The sequence below is a fragment of the Neopelma chrysocephalum genome, unplaced genomic scaffold (genome assembly GCF_003984885.1).
Source record: "Neopelma chrysocephalum unplaced genomic scaffold, ASM398488v2 Primary Assembly neopelma1_73, whole genome shotgun sequence".
Taxonomy (NCBI): Eukaryota; Metazoa; Chordata; class Aves; order Passeriformes; family Pipridae; genus Neopelma; species Neopelma chrysocephalum.
In genome coordinates this window covers 1666410-1682108 of record NW_020897733.1, presented here as the reverse complement: position 1 = coordinate 1682108, position 15699 = coordinate 1666410, and the positions used below count along the sequence as shown (strand labels likewise).

At 42.7% G+C, this 15699-nt stretch overlaps 1 protein-coding gene across 3 annotated transcripts in view; it reads left to right on the top strand.

Annotated features, from left to right (window-relative positions):
* Nucleotides 1-5882: 5882 nt before the first annotated feature.
* The window catches only part of GAB3 (GRB2 associated binding protein 3), a 63044-nt gene continuing 53227 nt past the window's right edge, over nt 5883-15699 (top strand). For all 3 annotated transcript variants that reach the window (XM_027687098.1, XM_027687097.1, XM_027687096.1), the window contains exon 1: nt 5883-6250. In XM_027687098.1, the coding sequence (XP_027542899.1) occupies nt 6179-6250 (72 nt within the window). In that variant the 5' untranslated portion in view covers nt 5883-6178. The remainder of the gene's footprint in view (nt 6251-15699) is intronic.

Genomic DNA, 15699 nt, shown 5'->3' with positions numbered 1-15699 from the left:
CCATCACTTCAGTTGCCACAGGCTTTACCCTGCTGTGAAAATACTTTTAATCTTGTCCTTTATATCTATTTTTACTTGCCAGCATCTACACCCTGTGGAAAACTAGACTGAACCTGTTATATTTTCCAGAGTATTATCCGTTTCTGCTGAAAGATCTGTTAGACAAGAGTAATTAGTTTTAATTTATCCCAGTCCACATAGAATATGTTTCTGCCTTTCTCCTTGCTACCCCTTTCTTTTTTTTTTCTGTTTTGCTTTCCTGACTGCCTAGGCCTTCTTTCTTCCTCATCCTGTAATGATTCTTCCTTTTTTGTAACAGTCTCAAACACACAGCTGCCATCAAAACAATCCCTCCTTTCCTGCATTTACATTCTTCACACAGGGCAACCTTTTACACACAGAGTTCAGAAATCTGGTCTGTTTACTGTAATAGCCTCTATTCAATCATACTTAAACAAAGTAGTTCAATTGCCTAGTGGGGGAAGGTCTCTCTTCCACCCACAGTTCTGCCATCTGCATGAAAATTTCTCTCAAGCCACAGTGTAAGAGGTAGAGTTCCTATAACTCTCAGGCATTTTTGGGCAATATAGAAAACAAAGGCAGACAGTGTCCTCTGTTAATTTTCACGGGTTTATTTTCTCATCACTCCAGAGTGTTCTCTGTTATCAGTAGGAATATTTTAGGAAAGCTGAGACCCATCCTGCACTTCATGGTGAGCCTTCCACATTTATGAGTCTGAAAATAGCTAGGTAGATATTTTTTCATTTAAACATAAAACTACAAACTTCTTTTCTCATCTGTTTTTGCAGGCCTTCTGGAGAACTTTCTTTAAGCTTCATGTCCAAACTTTAGGCTGTAAACTTCTAGAGTAAACTGGTTTCAGCAAGTCCTCACTTCAAGGAGATTAAAATTAAAATTTAATAATGATTTGCTATTTCTGACCTGGAAGAGGTATGTCATAATCTTGATGTCAAAGAGATTATTTTGGATTCCTGGCTGTTACAGGTTTGGCTGTGTCATGTCACCAGGATCCATCAGCTGTGCACAGGCAAACTCCTCCAAATTGCCATATAAAGTTAATCAGTAGATCTCACATGTGATCTGAGTATTGGTCATTGTTATGTATGAAAAATGAAGTGGGTTTCTCTTAGCTTCAAAAGGTGATTGAGACAATTAGAACAGAAATTTTGGCTCTTTTAAAAAGCCATCTTTTCTGCTTTGGTATCTCCTCCCTCAACTGCAAGGATGATTTCCTGACCTTGAGGAGCCATTGTTGTAATTACCCCACAAGGACATCCTCACAAAAGGGTTGCTAGCAATGCCTATGTAGAGTGTAAGACCTACTTATCCACCTATGTATTGTTTATTAGTCTGCAAACAGAAGCTGAAAAGTAGCAAAAATGCAATTTTTAATGTGTGCTTTCGTGGATGACAGAGAAGAGAGAAACCTCTCTTCTGGCAAAAGAGACAGGGCAGGGGTTTGAACCAAAGTGAACCTGTTTGTTGGCACCCCCACTTTAGAAAAAGACAGTTTTACGTTTGCAAATAAATGCACTATTCAGCAGAATTCCAGCCCTTCCACCAGTCACTTTCCTAAACAGGAGACTTTCCTATGAGATGCTGGATGTCTGCTGCTGTTTCCCAGAGGAGGTTAGTGCCAGAGGGCGTTGGTCTGTTTTCTGAAAGGGATTGACAGAGTTCTCCCTATGTGTCATGAGTGCTTTTGGTAAAATTAGATTCTGCCCTGTCCACAACAATAAAGGCCATACCCGCATGCAGCTCACATAGTTCATATGCTTCCTGGAGCAAAACCACAGCAACGTTCAACTGTCTGTTTTCTTTTTTTATTTTCACAGTGGTTCCTGCCTTGGAATCAGGTGTTGGGTCTCACTGCCACTGAGAGCCCGGGGGTGCCCAAGTGCACAGCATGAACCAGGCAGAATATATCCCTCAGACAAGCAGAACACTGCAGAGACGGCGGCATCGGTCTGTGCCCATGGTCAGGCTCCAGCTTCTGTAGTTAATTGTTTAAACAACAGCAACAAATCAAGCTGCTCTGAGGATCTGTGTGCATTCCTCCATCAGACCTGATTTGTATGGTGAGGACAGGCTACTGAAAGGAAGAGAAGGGGCTGAATTATCCCCCGTGACTTTGCTAAATTTGTCCTTGTGAATGGAGAGGGAGTGAAATATTTATCTGCAGGGGGGAGCAGAGTGGTAACTGTCAGGAACAGCTGGAACATATATACTGTGTCGTGTCTTTTTGTGGCACTGGGCTGTTCTGCTTGCTGAGGGAATGCTGCAGAGGCATGTTAGCATTCTGCTGAGTAAGTGTGGTGCGAGTTCCATGTGTAAACAGGGATCAGTCGCTAGATGAGAGAAAAGGGCTGTTCTCCCAGGGCCATGACTGCCTCTTGCATGCACCTCAACCTTCACCAGGCCTGTGGGGTGATGTAAATTAAATATGGGGCTGGATTCTCAGAAAAATATCTGCTTGTGGAAATGTCGGTCTAGATAACTCCGGTGTCTCTTTCTCTTTCAATAACTATAAATTTGTGAATAAAATAAATTCTCCTGATTTTTCCCATCCTTTCCATCCTGGTTATTCATTTGTCCACAGGGTAATAAGAACTTTCGCTACTCTCAATATTAATAATAACACCACCAGTTGTTCTGCAACATTGAAATGGACAAGTTTAAATAGCACACTTAACTTCTTTAAATCAGTGCTCTGTAGAGTCACGAAGGAGTTTCCCATCAAATGCAATAAGCCAAGTGAGACAAATAAACCTAAGCAAATATGTCTAATTCCACACTTTCAAACTTGCCAGCATCACAATAATATTAAGAAAATAAATTTTATTTTTGAACTTTTTTAATTGAGTGTTGCCTGTGATTTCACCACATGTATTCAAAACATACTTGAAGTCCAAAACAAAATGCTAATGGATAAATGCAAAAGCTGGAACTAAAATAGAACACCCCAAGGGTTTCGCTGAAGTGTTCAGCCGAAATCAATTTTTCTTTGCTCTTCTTTCCCCTCACTTTCCATTTTCTTTCCATCCTCAGTTCACCCTCTGCATATGTTTTCAACTGCAAGACTTTTAAAACGAAGACTCTGTCGTTCACCATCATGATGATGGATTTAAGTAAATAATTTTATATTTTAAAAGTGGCCGAATAATCTTTGCATGGATCAGGACAAAAGTGAAATCCCACTTCTTCCATCAGGATGAGATACCATTCTTTTTTAAGCCTGTTATTATCAAACACATGCGTGAGTGACACATTATTAGCACAATGAAAGTCATCAGGGTAAGAAAAGAACTTTATTTGCTCTTTTAATGTTTGGAGCACAAATGCCAAGAAGGCACAGCAGCTTTCATAACAAACATGTTAACCCCCACATGCTCTGCTTAATTATGGCTTCCTGTATTTCTCCTCAGGCTACTGGCACTGTAAGTAAACTGGCACAGATTTTATTTGTTCTGATTATGCTGAGTGCAAGTTGTTGGGCAGGTGCTTCACAAGCAGCTGAGCCATTCCAGCAGTTCCAGAGGACGGGAGCTGTCTGACAGAGGAATGACACATCGAGCAGGGAACAGAATCGCTGTACCCCTCCCTGTCACCATGGCTACCACTCAGCAGGCGGTTTTTGGGCAGAAGTGCCAATTTAAGCAACTGCTGATATCTTATTATTGCCCCTGCATCACCCGCTCCCTTGATCAGGTGCAAGTGTGTAGTAGGCCACGGCATTTATCAGATCAGGAAACTAGTCCTGATCCAACTGGAAAATAAGCTCTCTTTTTTGACTCATTCTTTTCCAAACAGTCAGTTTTGTGATTCAGTTCCTCATGTAGGCACACAAATAAACTGTGTCTGTGCAATGGAGGCGATGGCAGAAGGGCAGGGACAAGTGACTTGAAAGATGGTGACTACTTGTGATCTAAGCAGCATTGCCACTGACCACAGCAAAGACAGAACCAGAGCTCTCCTTACGGTGTGGTTTGGTACTCAGTGCTTAGATCGTCTTGGTAGTCCAGGCTCCTTGTACCTGTGTCCTGTTCCCTCCTCATTCCCTCTGCTGCCTTTCTGCAAGTGGTTATGAAGCTGCACAAGGGAACCCATCTCTCTGAAGGATGATCCAGTAAAAAATGGGTATTGTTAGGACACCGCGGGGGTAACACATGAAGTGTATCACAACTCATTTTATTTTGGCAGACTGATGTTTTAAAGCCTTTAGGTTTAAGGCTACTGTATCTGTCAGAGTGACACAGGCAAGTCACATGTGGAAGGAAAGTGTGACTTTCCTTCCCTAAATAATTGTATGGCTGGATGCATCTCTCCAAGGAAAAGTCTTACAAAGCCTTGTTCACAAACCTGCTATTAAACATGTGAAGTTGTTAAAACATCACTGTGAATAAAGGATAAATGGAGCTGAGTGAAGGTGGTAGTAGAATGGAAGGTTGGGAATTAAATAGTATTGTAGGGCTGCATGAAAGTCACTCTCAAACAAAAACATATCAAAAGAAGTCTGAGCACATTTGAAATAAACTGTTTATAGTTTATTCATGACAGTTTTCATTTATGGTAGGATTCTTTTAAGATCAGTGATAATGTAAAGCACTAGCAACAAGAAAGCTATGAGTTTGTACAGATTTATTTATATTTTTATGTAAACGTACATAGAGCATATATTTATATATTGTATGCCATTTATAGTACATATTATATTAAATATAATAAATACATATTGCCACTACATTTTTGCTTGAAAAGTTGAAAAAAACAGTTATGGTTTCTAGTTTGTGAGATTCCAGCAGTGACACTGCAAGCTGTTTTCAGCCTGCCCTGTCGAAGAGCCCCAGCAGAGACACAAAAAATTCTGTGAAAGTATTAAACTCTCCCACTGGCCCGATGGTGCTGATCACACCTTGCAGAGTCAGGGGCACCAGGAGTGCTGTATCTGGGTAGGGGCACATGAGACTCCTGAAATTACAGAGTCGTGAAACCCAGTGAAGAATCACTGCGTCCACTTTAAGTCAAAGTTAAAAAGGACTTCTTAAAAATGAACACTAGCTGCCCTGTCCTTGAAAAAGCAGGAATTTCCCATCCTGGAAAGAGGCACTGACTACAAGGATATCAGCAAAGTTATGCACTCTGTGGGAGTATTTTTTAGTTGTGACAGTGGAATGGCAACCTGTCTCCTTGAAGGCACTTCTGAAAAAGTCTGTTTCCAAAAATATATGATGATGTGAGAAGAAAAATCAAGTTTATTCCTATTAAATTCATACAGGGGACTACATCCTACTAAAAAACCTTTAAATCTGCAAACCGACAAAGTCTGGCGGAGGGTGGAAGCTGCAGTGAAGGTCTCAGTGGGGACAGCAGCAGTGGGCACTGGCCCCGCCGGCGCTGGCTGCGCCTCCCTCGCAGGCCAGAGCCCTTCTCCGGCCATCGCGGTCAACCCCGCCGGGTCACCACGACACTTCACGGAGACCACCGCGGTCACCGCGCCCTCCGGCGCTCCCACGGCTCAGCTCTGGGGCTTGCTCACCCCGGGGCTCCGGGCAGGGATGGCCACTAATCCCGGGGCTCCTGGCATGGGCGGCCAGCATCCCCGGGGCTCTGGGCAGGGATGGCCAGCATCCCCGGGGCTCCGGACAGAGGGTGTCCAACATCCCCGGGCTCCGGGCAGGGAGTGTCCATCATCCCCAGAGCTCCGGGCAGGGGTGTCCGGGGTGATGCGCGGCCGGTGGCGGGAGAAGCCCGCTGTCGGTGCCGGTGCCGGTGCCGGGGGTGTCGCAGGCGGCGGCGGCGAGCCCTGGCCGCCCATCACGTGCTCAGTGTGTTGCATTGTGCTGGCGGCGGAGGGAGGGCTGGCCGTGTCAGTGATCAATGTCATGACTTCCTCCGCGGGCTGGAGCCGCGGCAGAGCGCAGCTGAAGGAAGCTGATTGCTGCGGGTGCGAATTGGCTGGGAACAATACACACACCCACACACCCGCACGGGCGGACAGGCACCCGCACACACGCACCCGGGAGCACGCACACACACGGGAGCACACACCCGCTCGCACACAGACCCGCACACGCAGGCACACACCCGCGGGCGGACACACACGCACACGCAGCCCGCACCCTGGATCCCGCGCCGCCGCTCCGCGCCGGGGGGGAAGATGAGCTCGGGGGACGTGGTTTGCACTGGATGGCTCATCAAATCACCCCCCGAGAAGAAACTCAAGAGATACGTAAGTGCAGAGGCTCTGCTGATATTTTTTTTTTCTCTCTCGCTGAAGGGATTTCGGCGTGTGCTCGCTGTCTCGTTGTCCCTTTGAAAGCTCTCTCCTGTTTCGGCTTCGCCTTGGACCAAAACAAAAAGATTTCCAAGTCCGTGCGCTTATGGAGTATTTTAGTTTGCACAGACATTCTTGTGCCCTTTGGAATTAACCTTTCCCGTCTCGTAAGATTATAATACTTCAGTTGTTATGCAACATATCAGGCTAAAAACCACATTTCGGTTTCAGTTAATGTTGCCGTAACTAGCAGAATTGTTGTAATAGTATTGCAGATGTCACTTTTCCAGGGACGGGCAAGAACATCCTAACCAAAAAAAAAAAAAAAAAAAAAGGAAAAAAACAACCAAACGGCCCAAATCCTAATAATTTAAATTCTGAGGCTCTGCTTTGTTAAGATGCTCTGTAATTGCAATGACACTTGCTAAAGGCAACATCTGCAATAGTTTTATTTACCAATGCCAGATGCAGCAGCCAGCAGAAAGCTTCACTTTCGGTCCGTGATAAAGAGGTGGTGGAAGATGCTGTTCTGTAAAGTTCCTCATAGCTGGAAGGTGAAGGGGGCTGGCGAGAATAAGCGAGCCCTGCATGGAGAGCTGCAACTGCGTTATGAGTGAAGGGGGCCCCTTGTTTCGTTCTCTATCTGCCTGCCTGTTTGGGAAAAAAAAAAAAAAAAGGATGTGTGTTGCAAACATAGGAAACTGTCTCGTTGCAGGGCTCTGAGGAAGGCGCTCCGGGTAGGAATAAATGACCCTTAAAATTTTGCTTGGGACAGCATTAAAAATGTAAAGCCCGTCGTGGGCCATTTTGCATACTCATTTGTGGTGGTTCTTCATCAGGCATGTTGATATGTTGTTGTGTTGTTACACTTTTGCATTCGGTAATACACGTTTGAGTCATGCCCTTCTAACCTAACTTACCCCCGAGCTCTGTGCTAGTAGGATGCCACCGAATGTCTCTCGCTGCCGAGCCGAATGCATGGCTTACATCATTTGTCGTATTCACTTCTGTTTATCAGCATTTTCTCCGGACTGCTGATGTTAGCTTTTTCTAGTAATATGAGGCATAACTGTATCATGAAGAATGTGGTGGATATCATTTGGTAGTGTATTTTTTTCTTAACACCAAAGACTACCAGAAAGGATAATTTCCTGATGTTAGATTTTAGTTTTAACTTATTCTAAATCAGAGTTTCTTCTTTTAGACCACAGTATTGCATTGAAATAGCTGAATATTTGCTTTGTTTGGTTAGCATTTTCCAATTCTAAAATAGCCACTATGATGTGTCTCAGGGGAGCTGCAAATAAAATATGGGTCTCTAATTTTTGCTCTATTTTGTAACGAGTGTACGAATAGGACTGTATAGCAGACACAGTGTAAGAGCCACTGATTCACCCAGCTGGTATCATTAGTAACTCTGTCAGTGAAGCTATTTTTGATGACTCAATATTCATAAAAGGGCAAAGTAGAGAAAACAGAATGTGATAAAGCTGGGATTTGAAAGCCCCCATTATACAGTCAAGATAATAGTCACAACAGGGGCTCTGATCAGCTCACAAGACTAGTTGCAGTCTGCTCTGCTCAGATTTTGCACAACAAAACCAAGGAAAATTTGTTCTATGTTATTCTCCAAACATCAACCACTAGATTAGCCAGATCTCTGCAGATTAGGCTCTGTTTTCTGGTTAGGAGGATAAGCTACTCCTTTGTCCATCATAAAGCAGAAATAAATCTGCTGCAAGTACAGCAAAGCTTAATGTCCTTTCTCATATGACTGGTTACACAGTGGATGCTACAAACCAGATGGAAATTGCCTCTCACCTGCTGTAAACTATTTTCCCTCCACTTTTTATATAGTTTCCCCAGCATGGCAGCTTGTGCATCTTGCACTGGGGTGGCAGATAGCTCAGGCTGAACCACAATGACTGCTTAAAAACAACAGAGCTTTAAAACAATAACTGTTTAAACTGACTTCAGTAGGTGTCAAGTGTCAACCGCTTACAGGAGAATGGTGTTGGCTCTGGTTCTGAACTGACAACATACATAAATCCCCAAACTGTACACCACCCTTTGTGTTCAGCTGGCAAAGCCCACGGTCTGAGCTGAGGCTTCCAGGGAGCTTCAAATGCCAGCTTGGTCTGCTGCTCATGGGACCTCTCCTACACTGCCAAGGCTCCGCTGCTCTCATGGGGTTGTCTCCCAGTTTACATTTTCCTGAGTTCAACATCCAGCCGTTGTAAGGTCCAACCTGAGGGTCACCTTGTTTTACACACAGAGAAATTCTTAATCCTCCACCTATTACAATCACTAAGAAAATCCAATTAATTTCAGTTGAATCTGTAGTTAAGAAATTAGACAAAACGATGAATTCATATTGTGAGACTGGGAACTGCAGATAGTCCCACTGAAGACACTGAGGATATTTACAGTGTTTATCAAATTAAACAAATTAATCTTTCCAAGACTGGAGCCTAAAGACCAAAGTATACCTTCATTTATGCTTGTTCTCTGAAGAAAACAATTAGGTTTTCTATGTGTAAACAAGTCAGCTTTTGGCTCTAGGTAAGCAGAACATTGTTTTCAAAACTTTGAAAAGCAAAAAGCAGGTGTTAAGAATCTATATTTTTCCTGTAATGTCTTGCAAAGCTGATGCTCTTAGTAGCACTATTCTTAGAAGTGTCTTATCATTCCCTAACAAAGGCTGCTCTCTTGCATGTGCAGGAAACGAACATGAGATTAATTACCCAAGTCTAACTTTCTGTAAAAACAGAGCGCTTAATGCTAAATGCACAGAATTCATTAGAAAGCACAGGGAGCTTTGCTACAGCAGGCAAATACTCTAATAGTGGTTTAATAGCGTGGGCAATGCTTTTCCCTCTGTCTGATACTTGAACCATGAAACCACCACGTCAGCCTATCTAAAGAGGCAGTTGTGCAAGGAGTCTCCCAGGAGAGTATTTGGTGTGTTTTGCAGTTCTTTGTCCTCTAACTGTGACCTGAAAGCTGTGCTGCTCTCATTTCCCCACTTCATTCCAGCTTTTCTCACTGATCAGGGCTGTGTGGGCCTGAGCGGGGCCAAGGAACACTCAAAGCTTGGGGAAGGCTGGATAGGGGGTGGAGAGAGAGAGGAAGAAGCTGCTAACAAAAACTAAGAAGTGGTGGTGATGGAGGTGAAGTCCATCCTGCTCCAGACCAAAAATGCTAAGTTTCAGGCATAGCTTGACATGCAGCCCCACAAGAGGAAAATCTGGCCCCACTGGAAATTTTGGTATTGATGTTAGTGGATCATGAGGAAATTAGATGCCATGGGAGAATCTGCTTCAAATTTGATGGGTTTCACAGTTCCGTATATTAGTGCTGAATACATCCATCCCAGTTCTGTAATGTCAGCATTGAACAGCTGGCTTTTTTATACTTTTCATATGGAAATATATGTGATCACTGATTGTTATTATTTGTTTTTTATTTATTGGTGGAGGTGGAAGGAAGAAATGGTTTCATGGCCTAGAAAACAAAGGACTTACCACAGCCAGTGCAAAAGTCACTATGAGAGGAAAAACAACATGGAAGAAGGCACAGAGGATGTTTAATGAAATAAGAGACTAGTACCATTGAGAAGACACATTGCTCATGTGCTGATAAGGAGATGGGATTTTTAACACACAGCTAATTGCAACTTGTCCTTAAACCACTGTCCCATAGTTTGTCACACCAGTGAGGAACAGCAGCAGTAGCTCTGCTGAATGACACACCAGTGTTTACTTACTGGCAGTGTTAAGTTACGTGGTTTGCAGTAGTAAAGGGCTATATACAGATGCTTGCTTGTTGTGAGTCAGTGCAGCTCCATTTAAGTCACTGCTGCACAGCTGTCCCCCTGCTGAAGAGCTATTTTTAATCTTCAGTACTATACAAATTGATGAGGGAAGACCACTTGCTCAAAAAAAAGGCAAGTTTCCCACTTTACTTGAGTGACTGATTTCTTCAAACGTTGTTGAAAAACAAAATTCCTTGTCAGCTTCTCTAGAACAAGAGTCCAAAATGGACCTTGTATTAGAAAATGTAGCCTTGCACTTCCTGCCACGCTTCTTCTCGGAGTGTCTGGTCTGGGAAGACAAATAGAGGTGTAAATTAGTGTACCAGATGGAAAAAGAGAGTAAAGCAGTGTCTGCTCCTGCTGCCTCTGTGCTTTGGGCTGTCAGAGGGGCCCAGCAGGGCGCAGGCGCACGTCTCTGACCGTTGGGGGATCTGCCAGGACCCGACCGCAGCGCACCATGGCCAGGGGTTTGGGAGATAAGAGAGTGTAGACAACTTCTCCATTTTTAGCTGAAGTTCTGGTATTTATCAGGAGAGCAAACGGGAAGTTACTGGCCACTAAGAAGAAAAAGTAAAGTAGAATTATGGAAGAGTTTGCTGAAGTAATAGGAACAAGAGCGGCAGAGCACTGCCGCGGGCGGGTGGGATGCAGAGCATCTGCTCTCGGATCTAACGTTGGGCTGCTGTCAGCAGAGGACACTGCCACCCTCCCCTAAAGAAATCCCCAAGTGCTATGTGAGGTCAAGTACCTCTTCTGCTGGTTTGGGGCTTGGGGGAAGTTTCCAAAAAATAACTATCAAATTGAAATCTGAACTTAATTTTTGTCCATAAAAAAAGCCAAACACTAAAGTATTTTTATTTCCAAATGCTTTCTACAAAGCCCCACCTCTTGAGTCCTCTCCCCTCTGAATATGGAATTATGGTCACCTTTAATACCTTTCTAGAATCCATATCCCAAGTTCTCATTGAAATAACTGACTTTATTTAACAAATTTGCGTGGGTTGTGTAACTGTAGTTCATAGTTTGGGTGGAAATAGTAGTCCCATGTGATGGAGAAAGGTGTCAGAGCCTGTGGCTTGTTCTAGTTGTAAGTTTTGTACCTATGCTTTTTCTGTTGTTACTTCATTTTAAAATCCACTGTATATTCTGGTCTATCTGGTTTGTATATTAAGAATTGAATTTTAAGTAAATGAAGGCCTCCAAGCAGAAGCTCCTATGTGGCAGCCTACACCTTCCCTTCTCTGTGAAATCCTGTACAAATTGATCTCACTGGTAAAAAAACAGCAGAATATTTATGTTAGGGAGGAGTTTCCATCACTGGAGTTAAGCATTTGCAATTAGCTAAGTGCAAATCAGACCATTTTCCACACTTAACCTTGTTTTGGTAGGTTAAGTGCGATGTTTATTCTAGACCGTTTTCTTCCATTTTAACCATGTTTTGATAGTTTAAATGCAATGTTTAATGAGATAGGTTGATTTCTAAGAAAGAAATAATTTTGAAAAAACACTGCTGTTCTTGGCAACCTGTGTATCAGAATAATTTCCCTTGGACTATTTATTTGGGTGGAGCCGTAATAGTCCTGAAGCCCCAGTTTAATCTTTGACTTCATGTTTTCAGTGCACAGGAATGTCCAGCTACGGGTTCTGTTTCTTCAAAACAGAAACGCATAAGTTATCAGGTCTTTGCATTCAAAAATAGAGACTTGGGGAAAAAAACCATGCTAGTTTGAAATAGAGAAGGAAATGTTCACTTGAGTGGTAGTCCAACTAGTGATGCAGTCACACATGGCTTAGAGGAAAAAGCATTGCAAGTTATACTTTGGTGAACTCTTTGCTGTAGCATGAAAACCATGGATAAACACATTACTTCTACCAATGATGCATTAAATTGCTATGAATGTGCATTATGAAAATTTGATAGGTTTTTAGGGAAAGGGACAAATTTGCACCTAAAATGTTACTCGGTAGAGAAACAGTCATTTTATTTACTTTCTTGTCCTTTTAATTTGATTTGGAAATGAATTAGTAATGTGATAAGACAAGGAAAAATGCTGGTTTTGAAATAAAATTTGCATGTCAAAACATTACTTCTAGCCAGATAAAATACATTTTCTTCTCTCTCATTTAATTGTTGAATAAAATTAAATACTTGAACTTTAAAATTCTTTTATGCTATCCTTGACTTGTTTCAGTTTGTGTTGCATCAGAAAAACAAATAAACAAACCAACAAACAGATAGCCACACAAAACTCAGTTTTAAAATCTGCTGCAACTTAGTATTTGTTAAAAAAGACCGCCAAAACTGATGTCTAGTTCTTGTGGCAGAAAAACACTCCCTTTCTGAGGCTAACTCGTTCATAGCTTTGTAATTGTTAGAATGAGACAACTGCTCTTAGAGATTTTGTTATTCCCTTCCCACCTGATGCCAGAAACCACCTGACCCTTGCAGTCAAAACTGCTTTGTAGTGTTCCACAAAAGCCCTGAACAGCACATTTCAGTTATCCAGGATCCCTTCCCACAGAGCATTTTACAGAAAGTCAGTACAATGTTGTTATTAATGTGAATTTGAAATTACTTAAATGAGAGTGTTAATTTAAATGGAACTTAGGGTGTCATATGAAAGTTTTCAACTTGTTTTTGACGTATTTTTTTTAAAGACAATAGTTTCTGTGAGCCCTGCTAGTGATAAATATTCATCCTGTGACTCCCAAGTCCCAGGGACCATGGGTTATGTATTCATATTTCTGTTGGACAGAATAACGGCCATAAGGGGACACTTTCTAACTTCGCAACTGTTGTGGTGCCAGCAGAGCACATAGTTTCTGAACAATCTGTTTTTACATACCAGACTTGCAAACTGTTTGTAGAAGTTCAAGGATTTTACAGTTGTGAGGCCATTTTTTCAAGCTGACATGAACTGATCATGCCAAGGAGAAGCCAATAGTTCAGAACAAGCATGAACTATGTTTTCGTTGCAGACTTTACAAACTGTGCAGTGAAGGCACTAAGTTTACCAAAGAACTTGAGTTTGTGAGCGCTGAGAAGGCTGCCCATGTGTCCCTGCTGTAAAGCTGAGCTCCCAAAGTCTGCTGCCAATTCCATAGAAAAGCCCTTGGTGTTCAGAGGTGACTGAGCTGATCAAATCCCTACGAGAGGAGAAGAAACATCTGAAGAGGTGCCAGCTGAGTTTACAGTAGCAATGAAGAAACAGTTTCAGGAGAAGTCATACACTCCTTGGCCAAGTGCTCACTGCTATTCCAGCTACATCATCTGTATTGTTTACTAATATTTATAGTGGAAGCTTTGCAAGCTTAAGAAGTTTTATTTTTAATAAGTTCAGCATTCTGAACCCATTCTAAGAAAATAATTGTGTTCTCACTGAGGCCTTAGGTTTAAAACTAAGACACATTCAAGTAGCTCAGGGAATTGGGTTTTTTTGGAGATTTTTAGGTGCTTTGCTCCCACTGAAGGATTTACAACATGTTTTCACTGGATCCTCCCCTGACTCCAGGGCTGCTTTTACACTGATTAACTTTTCCTGTAAAACAGTGGGATTTGGATTGTCAGCTGAAAATGGCACTGTTACTCCAACTTCACTTTATACTTTTTAAATGTTCCTTTCTGACAGATAACTCCGAGTGTCATATCACCCTTGAGCTATGAATTATAAAGTAATGGTGAACTGTTTTTCAAAAGAGAGGGAAAACAACCAGATAAATTTCATCATTATTTCAGTATCCTCCCCAAACTCCCGCTTTCATCTGTGCTGAGCCTGAGAAACAGTCAAGCTGAAACATCATTAAGACAAACAAACAGAAAGGTTAGGGAACAGTTGGATTGGCACAGGAAGAACAGGCTTTGTGGTGGTGACACTGTTTTGGTTCCCCTGTGCATCCCTCTTCTTTGGGTTTGCAGATTGAAAACCTAATAATTCTGTCATTTAAAGGAAAAAAAAAAGAAGCATTTATTGAAGTGTTACTAGGCTGAGATGCTTTAACAATTTTAACATGTTCATATGTTCCTTTTTTTTCCCCTTTTTTTTCAAATTCACAACTGAAAGTACTGTTGCTATGTTACTGTAATGGTGTGTAGGCTGCTAAATAAATAGAGGGAGTTTAGTCCATGCCAGAAATAGAAAGTCAGGTCAGAGGTGACATTTGGGACATGTGGAGAAAAAAAGAGAATATATAATTATTTCTTTCCTTCCTATCATTCTCTTCAGCCTCATTAACCCCCAACTACTTAGAAGGAAGTTAGAACAGAATTTCTGAGCATGTGAGAGTACTAAAAAAATGACACCTTGGGAGTTCTGCTAAGTCTTTTGGCTTTGTTCTTTACAAAATCAAATTTGCAAGGGAAACTGGTAAAACTGTGGCACCTCACGCTCTTGTGAATTGAGTAGCTACTTGGAGGTATCAAAGGACATGGGAACTGTTGAAATTCACTCTGCAAAGGCTTGCTCTGAAGGGAAAATCCAACAGAGGGAACAAGCTTTGAGAAAATGTGCTCCCGTGAAGCCAGAAACAGGAAATTTGAGTCCATTGTCCTTTCTGGAGTAGTCTGGCAGGTTACCAAGGACCAGATATAAAAAAATGTGTTTAGGTTCTTTATGAGTGGCCCCAGGTACCTGCCTGCACCGTCAGCTGCCTCAACATCTTTGTGAGCCTGGCTCATGATTGTGCACAAGTGCAGGGCCATTTTATCCCTCCTCTGCTGCCTCCCTGTGCTCCTGAGGTACGTTGGCACCACGAGCTCTTGTTTGAGCTCCAGGGGCTGATTCAGTAAATGGTGGGAACTGCAAGCCACTAATATGAAAAGCAGAGCCCAGCCCTCCCTCCATCCATGTCAGCCATGGAATCACAGAATATTCTGAGTTTGAAGGGGATCATCGAGTCCAACTCCTCGGTGAATGGCCCACATGGGGATCAAACCCAGTCGGAGCAGAAGCAGCCGTTATCCCAGGAATGAGCACAGCAGCCTCAGTACTCGCAAAGAGCAGCCCCTGACTTTATTTTCACAGTGGTATTGCAGATTCTGGAAGCTCTGGGCCGTGTTCCCCCAGCACAAAGCCCCTCACTGCCCCCAGCACCGTGGTGGGCAGGCACAGCACCCCGGTGGTCCTGCCTCGCCCTCGGCCCCGCTGCTCTCCTGGAAGCACTGGCAGCAGCTGTGAGCTGTCAGACCTTCCCACTAGCAGGAGGTGGGAAGCAGGAACTGGACCAAGCTCACTCATGCACGAGTTAATTTAGCAGATTTGTAATTAATCTGGAAGATCTTTTCTCTAAATATATATGTTTACTTATAAACAAATTATTCACGTGACACAGTATAAGGGCTCTAATTCCTTCGTGAAGTAGGCAAAAAGCCCACAGCCACAACCTAAACCAGTTCAGTGCATTAAAGATTTCTTGGTGTTATTTTTGTAGTTCCACAAATCTGTTACTTTTCTACAAAGAACCAAATAAATGTTCCCCCTACCCAAGAAACCTTTAGATTTGAGACATTCCAGAAAATTCCACATTTAGCATAAAACTTATAGAGGAGGTTTAAATTAGATGGTACAACAAGAGCCAATGATGTTAGGTATGA